The sequence below is a fragment of the Sardina pilchardus genome, chromosome 16 (assembly GCF_963854185.1).
Source record: "Sardina pilchardus chromosome 16, fSarPil1.1, whole genome shotgun sequence".
Classification (NCBI taxonomy): domain Eukaryota; kingdom Metazoa; phylum Chordata; class Actinopteri; order Clupeiformes; family Clupeidae; genus Sardina; species Sardina pilchardus.
This window is the reverse complement of record NC_085009.1, coordinates 24381020-24391444: the sequence shown is the minus strand read 5'-3', so window position 1 is coordinate 24391444 and position 10425 is coordinate 24381020. Positions and strand designations below refer to the sequence as shown.

The 10425-nt window shown below is 49.3% G+C and overlaps 1 protein-coding gene across 1 annotated transcript; it reads left to right on the top strand.

Moving 5' to 3' along the window:
- The first annotated feature begins 542 nt into the window (after positions 1-542).
- Positions 543-3704, top strand: LOC134059609 (uncharacterized). Its single transcript, XM_062516053.1, has 2 exons — positions 543-1185; positions 1403-3704. Exons 1-2 carry the CDS (start codon positions 543-545, stop codon positions 3640-3642), a joined length of 2883 nt encoding a protein of 960 aa, XP_062372037.1. The 3' UTR covers positions 3643-3704.
- Positions 3705-10425: the final 6721 nt, after the last annotated feature.

Here is a 10425-nt window from a genome sequence, read left to right as displayed (position 1 = left end):
TGTGCTTTCGCTCCCTCTCCCAGTTTCTGTCGCTATTGTCTCTTGCCACATTTATTGGTGAAGGTTGTGCTTTCGCTCCCTCTCCCAGTTTCTGTCGCTGTTGTGTTTTTTTGCCACATTTATTGGTGAAGGTTGTGTTTTCGCTCCCTCTCCCAGTTTCTGTCGCTTTGCCGGTCATCAGTATGGATGGCAGCCACTCCTGCTCAGCCTGTATGGCTCCCCTGCAGCTTGAGGATGGCCATGATCTATGTCCCTCATGCCTTGGCCTCGAGCATCTTAGGGAGGGTCTTTCTGACGACCCCTGCATGAACTGTAGTATCATGCCTTGGGCAGTCAGGGTTACTAGGCTGACTCAGGTGGAGCAGCTGTTAGGCCCTGCTTCGTCTCCTGGACAGTTGACCCCAGCCCAGCGACTGGTTCCTGCACGGGCTGGTCCATCTAGACGTCGGGCTGCTGAGACCTCAGGCCCCACTTCCGGGAAGAAGGCTAGGGTGTCTGGGCTTGCCACCAAGGTGGACCAATTAACAGTGGAGCTTGACAACATGAAGTCCCTCCTCCTGGCCTTCCAATCTGGGACTGGAGCGGGGCAATCAGGTTCTGTTGCTACTCCCACAGCCTCCTTGGATTCGGAGGAGGATGTGCTTTCTATGGCAGCGTCGGCTGCCCAGTTTCATGACTATGCACCAGACGTGCTCCAGTTGGATGGATCCTCCCATCCCTCTGCGGTCGGCTCCCGATCGTCGGCCCATGGATCTGGTGGTACTGCTGGTAGTATTGAGGACTGCTCAATGGGGGCCACCATTCGCATGGCCCTAGCCCGTCTGCAGTTGGACGTGCCACAGGCTCAGCCGGCTCCGGCCAGTGCTTTCTTCAGGCGTGCCCCAGCCCCCGTTCACTTTACTGTACCTCCATCAGAGGAATATCTGAGGGAGTTACAGGCATGCTGGAGGGATTCTAGAGCCCTCTCTCATGCTACATCTGATGGCCGAACCCTGGCAGCTATGCAGGATGCGTCCAAGTTTGGCTTGGACCGCATGCCCGTGGTTGAGCCGACTATTGCAGCTTTGATCGTCTCACCCGATGAGGCTCTGAGACAGGATGCAAGGTGTCCTCGTCCCCAGTGTCGGGTTACTGATGACTTGCTGTCGAAGGCCTATGATGCAGCGGCGCGCATGGCACGCATGGGTAATTCCATGTCCCACCTCCTGCTTGCCCTGTCAGCATTCCTACAGGAGGCTGAACTGGATTCTTCCGTCCACAGCTTCAGCGATGCTTCCTTACAGGCCTTTGCGTTAATGTCTAGAGAGTTGGGGCGAGTGATGTCTACTCTAGTTCAGGCTCGCCGGCAGGTTTGGCTGGCGCAATCGCCCCTCACTGAGGCCTGCAGGAGAACCCTCCGCAGTGTTCCGGTGGAACCGGGGGAGCTGTTTGGTTCCGCAGCTCTGGAAGCTCTTGAGCGAACGGTCCAAGCTGGAAGGACTCGCCAGCAGCTGTCTGGGCTTCAAAGAAGTGTGCCTCCTCCTAGCAGGCCTAGAGGTCCTCCAGCTGCCCCACAGCGCAGCTCTCGTCCACAGGCTTACCCCAGGGGCTACCCTAGGTCTCAGCGCCCACGTCCACAGCCTGCTCAACAGCAGGCACAGGCTTTTCGGGCACCTGAGCAACAGCCCTCTGGGCGACCCCATGCTGCCCGTCGTACCCCTGGAGCCTTTAGAGGCCGGGGGGCCCGCCGCTGAGGCCCCGGGGCCGGACGTCGGCTGTTTTTCCCAGCAGCAGCTCAGCTACTGGGCTGCTTCCACCAGGGACCCGTGGGTGCTTTCCACCTTGACCAACGGGTACAAACTTCAGTTCCGACGCCGGCCCCCAACCCATGGCCGGGTCAAGATGACCATCATACGCGACCCGGCAAAAGCTCAAGCCCTTACCCAGGAGTTGTCCGCCCTCCTGGACAAGGGTGCCATCGAGCCAGTAGATCCCCTTTTGCAACCCGGGGGGTTCTACTCGACTTACTTTCTTGTACCAAAGAAAGATGGCGGACTCCGCCCTATCCTCGACCTGAGGGGCCTCAACCGGTTCCTGAAGGTCTTCAGGTTCCATATGCTAACCACTGCAGAGGTTCTTCGTACCGTTGCCAGAGGGGAATGGTTTACATCGGTGGACCTGAAGGACGCCTACTTTCACGTCCCCATAGCGCCACACCATCGGCAGTTTCTGCGGTTCGCTTTTCAAGGGCGTCATTTCCAGTTCCGGGTGCTCCCATTTGGTCTCTCCCTTTCCCCACGGGTGTTCACCAGGTGTGTAACGGCAGCCCTCTCGCACCTGCAGTCGCGGGGCATGAAGATCTTGCCGTATCTGGACGACTGGCTCATCTGTGCGCCGTCCCAGTCTCAGCTGGCCCTGGACACAACGTGTCTTCTCTCCCATGTGGCCCGCTTGGGCCTCAGGGTGAATTTCACAAAGAGTTGCCTGGAACCATCGCAGAGCACAGTTTTTCTTGGGGTGACTCTCAATGCGGTCACCATGAAGGCTTGCCCGTCGCCACGACGGGTGGACGACATCCTTTGTCGCCTCCTCCTGTTTCAGGAGGGCAGGCAGTTCCATTATGTGGAGTTCTTGCGCATCCTGGGAAAACTGACGGCTGCTGCTGCAGTGGTTCCTTTAGGACTGCTGTCGCTGCGTCCCCTCCAGAGGTGGTTGCTCAGCTTTCGTCTGGATCCTCAGAGGCACCGGCACAGGAGACTCAAGGTGTCCCACCGTTGCCTTCTTGCTCTGGCCCCGTGGAGGCAGCGTTCATTTCTCCTCCAAGGCATGCCCATGGGTTCCATTGCATCCCGTCGGGAGACGGTCACAACAGATGCCTCCCTCTCAGGGTGGGGTGCTGTGTGGCAGAACCGGACAGCTCAGGGGCTGTGGTCTGCACAGGAACGCTCACAGCATATCAATGTTCTGGAGCTGCGGGCTGTGCACAGGGCATTGCAAGCGTTTCTTCCTCTCCTGGGAGGCCGACATGTGCTTGTGCGGTCCGACAATGTCTCGACCGTCTCTCACATAAACCACCAAGGTGGCACCAGGTCTGCCCAGCTACTACAAGCATCCTGGGACCTCCTGCTGTGGGCGGCTCCACGCCTGGCCAGCTTGAGGGCGATGTATTTGCCTGGGGACCGGAATCAGGCGGCAGACTTACTCTCCCGTTGCAAGCCTCCGCCGGGGGAGTGGCGGCTTCATCCAGAGGTAGTTCTCAATATCTGGGGCATGTTCGGCAGGGCAAGGGTGGACCTTTTTGCCTCGGAAGAGTCGACCCATTGCCCCCTCTGGTTCTCCTGGACAGAGGAGAGCAGTCTTCTGGGCCAGGATGCTCTCGCCCACGATTGGCCGGAAGTTCTCCTCTACGCGTTTCCGCCGATCCCTCTGATTTTACCGACGCTACAGAGGGTCCTCCAGCAGGGTCACAGGCTGCTGTTGGTAGCCCCCTTTTGGCCAGGGAGAACGTGGTTTCCACTGCTGCACAAGCTCTGCAGCGGTTCACCATGGCGCCTCCCCGACAGGAGAGATCTCCTGTCTCAGTTACAGGGTCAGATCTGGCATCCCGACCCTCTCTGCCTGCAGCTGTGGGTCTGGCCACTGCAGGGCCCGACCCGCTGCTGACTGAGTGTTCGAATGGTGTATGCAATACCATACTGAATGCGAGGGCGCCTTCTACCCGGGCACAGTATGAGTATAGGTGGCAGCTGTTTACTGCATGGTGTTCGGACAGGGGTGAGGACCCTTTGCATTGTTCCGTTCCAAAGGTTTTGGAGTTCCTCCAGTCACTCCTTGATGGCGGCCGGTCCCCCGCTACTCTGAGGGTGTACGTGGCGGCCATTTCCTCTCGACATGTTCGGGTGGATAATGGCACGGTGGGCTGCCACAGACTGGTGTCCCTTTTCTTGAAGGGTGCGTGGCGGTTGCGCCCCCCACGAGTACGCCGCGCCCCAGCCTGGGATTTGCACTTGGTGCTCGATGCTCTGTGTTTGCCTCCCTTTGAACCCCTGGCTCAGGCGGAGCTGAAGTGGGTCTCTGCTAAAGCTGCCTTTCTCCTCGCCATTACGTCAGCGAAACGTGTCGGGGAGCTTCATGCTCTGTCTGTGAGCGACTCATGCATGAGGTGGAACTCAGATGGCTCAGGGGTTTCCCTGTGGCCGAACTCAGCTTTTCTTCCTAAGGTTCTGTCATCATCGAACCTCAACAGTCCTATCCACCTGGCACAATTTGTTCCCCCAGAGGGGGAAGACAGGTTACAACCGTTGTGTCCTGTGCGGGCTCTGAGAGCCTATGTAGCCGCGACTGCCAGTATCAGGCAGTCGGACCAGCTCTTCCTTTGCTATGGTGGTCCTAGAAGGGGCTGTGCCCTCTCCAGGCAGCGGCTGTCTCATTGGGTGGTGGACGCCATTACCCAGGCGTATAAGGGAGGTGGTCACCCCCCGCCATCAGGGGTGCGGTGCCACTCTACCAGGGCGGTTTCAACATCGTGGGCAGCCTTGCGCGGCGTGCCCCTGGAGGACATCTGTGGGGCAGCATCATGGGCATCGCCGAGTACCTTCTCCAGGTTTTACCGGGTGAATGTTGCTGCTCCCCATCCGTTAGGTGTGGTCCTGTTGCCAGACTCTGCGGGTTCATCTCACTGAGGTGTGTTTTAGATTCCTCGTGACTTTTTTGGTATGAGTCATCCAGTGCTTGAAGCACCGCCTCTGGCGGTCAGTAAGGATGAAATAGAACGAAAGTTACGTATGTAACTACGGTTCTATGAATCCTGGATGACCGCCAGAGCGTTCTGTCACTCAGAATCCTCGTGTACTCGCGAGAAGATTCTGTAGGAACAGATCCTCTGATGACACCGGAACATATGGTTTCTCCGGGGTCATCAGGGGTCACGTGTGACTTTGTTGGTATAAACACTCGAACTACGCATGCGCGAGATGTATTATTCAGTGCTTGAAGCACCGCCTCTGGCGGTCATCCAGGATTCATAGAACCGTAGTTACATACGTAACTTTCGTTACACAATGCACATGTTACGTGCGTGAGTAATGCTGCAGTGTCTTAGCGTGGCTGCAGGTGTAGTGGCATAGCTAGTTAGCTTACAGCCACCGAGTGTGCATTGACTGTAAATGTGGTTTACCTGTTTGGTTGGCAGGAGCTGTGACGCGACTGGCTCGCTCCTTTCTGACTGTCTTTCTTTGTTTTGTCTTGCTTTACACTTCAGGTATGCCATATTTCATTATATTGTTATTGCGTCAGTGTGTGTTGTTTAAAATATGGCGCGCTCTCTTTTGCTACTGTCCTGAGGCAGAGGAGCTGTGACGCGACTGGCTCGCTCCTTTCTGACTGTCTTTCTTTGTTTTGTCTTGCTTTACACTTCAGCCCAGAGCAATAAAGCGACAAACGTTATATCCAGTTGTGGCGTCCATCATTCAATACACAACGCAGAGTGATCGAGGGAGGGGAGAGACGACCTCTGTTACATGTACATGGGGATAAGTAGTGAGAAGTGTGCTATTTACAGTTCTACAGTCGTCAACATTTGTTAACCTGCATAGTGTACCTAACCAAACCACATTGATACAACAGTTTTATGCTTTGCTACATGCAGTTACTGTAAGCTGTGTATTGGTACAGAATGGTTTCTTTTCTATACAGTGGTTAGTGTGTGCATTACAGGAAAAAATCAAGTAGCCTAAGCAAGACCGTGGCAAAACAATGACATACAAGTGGTGAACATTTGCATTCGTAATAACTGTGATTGCATCATGTAATTCATATGAATTATCCAATAGGTACTTAATTTAAAACAAAACAAATGTTACATGCACTATATTGAGATAAATGAAAGTAAGTTAAGTAAGAGGTTTGATTAGTATTGCCGCAGTAATTGCATTGAGGTACCCCGTAGATACTGTACGTGCCTAAAACTTATCACAACACAGTCTCAAAATGAGTGAGGCAGTTCTGTTGCAGTCCAGATGCATAGTCTTCACAACTGTCATTGATGTCTACACTAAACTTTTTAAAGGGATTTCGTCATCTTTAGTCACTGGATAAAACATTTATGCATTTGTTTTCAAAACCAACCGCATTAAAAAAAAAAAAAAAAAACAGCATAGGATTTGCAAATCTATAATACTCTATTTTGTTAATATGATTTCCTACAAACTGTCTTACATAAATAGATACAATCTTTGGATTAATCATCAGATGACGCTTTAAGCAGCCACTGAATAATCTCTTTATTCTCTTTGATCGGATGTAAAATAAATCTCGCTCAGCAGGTTCATTCAAAATGCATGCTGAATGTAGGGCACAAATCATATTTTCCGTAACCATTTGGCTGGTCAGTTCTTGAGATTTCATCATGCAAAAAAAAAAAGTAACTTTTGGTGCATTTCAAATCATTATCATCATTTGCACGACAGTAAGCAAAAGCATAACTTGTTCAAAATGCTTAGTTTGTGTTATATAAAGGAAATAGTTATGCCAAGCAACAAATCAGTGGCATCTGGATATCCTGTGTCACGGTTTTATGCATTTTGTCAATGTGGCATTTTGTAATGAAAACATACGAACAAGGCTGTGTTTTTTCCCCCCCTCTGTCTGGGATATATCAACAGTAAAAAGTTACACATAACTGTACGCTGAAGATTGTAGGAGATCAGACTAGGATTGCAGCAGATCGGACTCGTGCTGTTTGTGCTGCAGTTTATTGCCAGACCTTGCCATTCATACAGGAGAATAGACCAGCTGGCTTATACAGGAGAATAGACCAGACTGTTTTACGATAAAGCAGTTCTTTTCCAAAAGAGTGTAATAGAAATGGTAACCTTATGTTTGGGATAACGGCCACCATGGTGTTCCATTATTTCTGTATATAGGGACACCAAGGCTGCTGTTATCCCAGTGACCGGTACAGCTGACAGGTATTGAGGTATTATTGGTGTTGAACACTAGTTTGGCCACGCCCACCTTGATCTCCTGTCAGGGAGCTCTAGTCTGGAACACCATAGTTCATACAGTATCTGTTTCCCTCAGACAAGAACACTGTCAGGCCAATCAGTGACGAGAAGGAAGAGGGAAGACAAAACCAAAACGTATTGTGATACACAGAAGCAGCAATACCTGCAAATGTCAAAAAATGCAGTTGGAAAAAAATGCAGACATTTATTTACAGCAAAGGTAGACCCACATACTGTACATTGTTTCCTGACTGTTGATGCTGTTTTTTGTCAGTTTGAAAAGTTTAGGCGAAGCAGGAAGTAATGTTAGGATTATTTGTTCAGTGTGACTGGTAAGGCTGGACCCAATGATTTCAAACTTAGTGCCAGTCACAATGTGTTGGAAACATTTCCCAGTCGAGAATCACCAGACTCTATTCACTGTGTAGATGAGTGAATAACACAGCTAACTCATTCCCATTCTTATTCTCTCTCTCTCTCTCTCTCTCTCTCTCTCTCTCTCTCTCTCTCTCTCTCTCTCTCTCTCTCTCTTCTCTTCCCCATCTCTTCCCTCACCCCTCTCCATCTGGTGTGTGTTTTTGTGCTGTGTTGCCTCTGTTAAAGTGTAGAGCAGACGCACTCACACACAAGTGTGTGTGTGTGTGTGAGAGAGAGAGAGAGAGAGAGAGAGAGAGAGAGAGAGAGAGAGAGAGAGAGTGTGTACAGTATGTGTGTTTGTGTGCGCAATGTGACGACCCTTGAGAGTGAATTGCAGACACTCTCACACTCTCAGATACCCGCACATTTGTGTGGATTTGTGTGTCAAAGTCAAAGCCAAGGCCAACTTTATTATCAACCATGCAACAGCTATTGCACAGTGTATGTATGTGTGTGTGTGTGTGTGTGTGTGTGTGTGTGTGTGTGTGTGTGTGTGTGTGTTTGTGTGTATGTGTGTATGCTATAACACCTTTGTTACGGTGAATACCAGGCACACTCACACTTCTCAGATGGAGAGAACTCATCCTCTGTGTGTGCATGTGTATGTGTGTGTGTGTGTGTGTGTCACTCCATGCCCCACTCTGTGTGCGCACATGTGTGTTTGTGTGTTCCAATTCTGTGTTTCTTTTTTTGTTCCCGCTCTTGAGAGCATGTGTGTGTGTGTGTGTGTGTGTGTGTGTGTGTGTGTGTGTGTGTGTGTGTGTGTGTGTGTGTGTGTGTGTGTGTGTGTGTGTGTTTCCACTGTGCGTGTATTTTCTTGTTACCATTGAGAAAAGTGGTCGTTTTCAGCATTAGAGGAGTATGGACAAACAGTAGTAGAATACTATTTTAAATCATACAACAGATGTATCCGGTCAAATCGTTTATTGACTTCTGATTGGACGAGAGGCATTCCATGAGTCATAACGAGTGGCAACATCACAACACAACTCCACTCAAAACGTTTAACTTCTAGTAGTCATTGTAACATTCCCAACAGTCTTTTTAAAACCACACCAATGTATTGCAAAACTAAAGTATAGTATTTATAGTATAAATACTATATACTGTATATTTATAGTATAAATACTATACTGTATGTCATTTCTGAACAGCTGTACTTCATACAGTATGCAGCATTAACATCAATATCTGCCATGACAATTACCATCACTATTTCACACTGTCTAAATGTGAAACTGGTGTACAGTATAAACTGTACTTGATGGGGGTGCTCTCTACAGTCACAAATCTATGCATCATTGGGGCAGCCATGGCCTACTGGTTAGGGCTTGGGGCTTGTTAACTGGAGGCTTGCTGGTTCGATCCCCGACCAGTCCATTGCTGAAGTGCTCTTGAGCAAGGCACCTAACCCCTCACTGCTCCCCGAGCGCCGCTGGTTGGGCAGGCAGCTCACTGCTCTGGGTTAGTATGTGATTCACCTCACTGTGTGTTCACTGTGTGCTGTGTGTGTTCACTAAACCGGTTAAATTGGGTTAAATGCAGAGCAACGAATTTCCCTCACGGGATCAAAAAAGTATATATTCTATTCTATTCTATTCTATTCTATTTACACTCTCCAACTCACAACTCAACCAGCATCGATCATGAACTTGCTTCATTTGTGCAGAAGCACAACTAACATCACCGAGGCAATTCTCCTTATACAAGCGTTAGTCTCTCTTTACATAAGCTTCAGAATCGTCTCATAATTCCCTTTCCCTCCATATTAGCATCTATCCATTTTCACTGCATGCTTGTGTTGACATTGTTTCTGTCAGGAAGGCCTGACAACACAGTACAGGCTGTTCCATATGCTGTTGTCTCCTCACAACAACAGTTCTCCTCGCGCTGGAGGCGTTCTCTTTCACCGCAACGTTCGCTCACTCACTCGCTCGCTCGCCCGCTCGTCTGTTCGCCCGCTCGTCCTCCGCAGTCCCCCCCTCGTTCCTCTCTGTTTTTCTCTGCATCATTTATAATTAACACGCCAGCTGCCAGACCGGATCAGGCCGACGCTGCCGCCGCGCCATCATCACAGATTTTACACCCAGGAAAGCCGCTCAAACTCAAAGCATGTTGGGACACAAACTCAGGTTCGTTTACGTTACTGCTGTCGTGTAAATCAACCCCCCCCCCACCCAAGGCAGAAAAGTATTCATATAAAACTGCTGCTAATTTTGAATCTAATCTGAAACAGTGAATATTTTGTCTCTGTGTAAAGTGCCTTGAAGCGATTGCAGTTTTATATTATGGAGAGAAATGAATTTTTTTTTAATTTTTTTGATTTTTAATTTTTTTTTTTCTTTTTGAGATACCTGCAGTAGGGTTTACAAAAAAAAATCCTTCCATAAGTTTGAAAGAAGTGTCAGGTCACTAAGAGAGAAATAGAAAAAACTACAGACAGAAAATACATATTCAGTATAATATTTTTTCTACAAAATATCCTTTTAGACGTACCTTGGGACCAGTGTATGTTTTCTGTTGACTAGTGTTGAAGTCAGGGTTAAGTGGCAAAAAGTAAAAAAAGCATTAACTCTTCTCAAACCTAGACAAGAGTTTGGGAATCAGATGGTTTTTGAAAACATTTTTCATCAGCTCCGACAGTGTCATAACAGAAACCTGCCCCTTTGAGAGCAAGGTGGTGTAAAGCCGTTATCATGCCATGGAGAACTTTCAAGGCCTGAAATGGTTGGTGTTGAAAATAACTCTGGTACATAGTGCTGTTCTTCAGTCGTACTACTACCAGCCCATAATAGCTTTATGGTGCAAAGGTTACTAAGGATACCATCCATCCAGGCCAAGGGCTCTCATAAGAGACACCCCTGCACACATTTTTGGTTTCCACGTCTGCTTCAAGTATACTTCAACACACTGCCTGAGGAGATGAGAAATTTCTCTGCTATTAACACTTTGAAAAAAACTACAGAGCCCAGGACTTGCCATTGCAAAAATGTTTTGTACGTCAAAAGAATGTGCGCTTGCTTTC

What these genes read in the sequence shown, in the direction of transcription:
- LOC134059609 (XM_062516053.1), top strand. Translation starts at nt 543, where the DNA reads ATGAAGTCCCTCCTCCTGGCCTTCCAATCTGGGACTGGAGCGGGGCAA. An exon ending in GGCGCGCATGGCACGCATGG is followed by an intron (nt 1,186 to 1,402) that starts GTAATTCCATGT and finishes AACCCTCCGCAG; the next exon opens with TGTTCCGGTGGAACCGGGGG.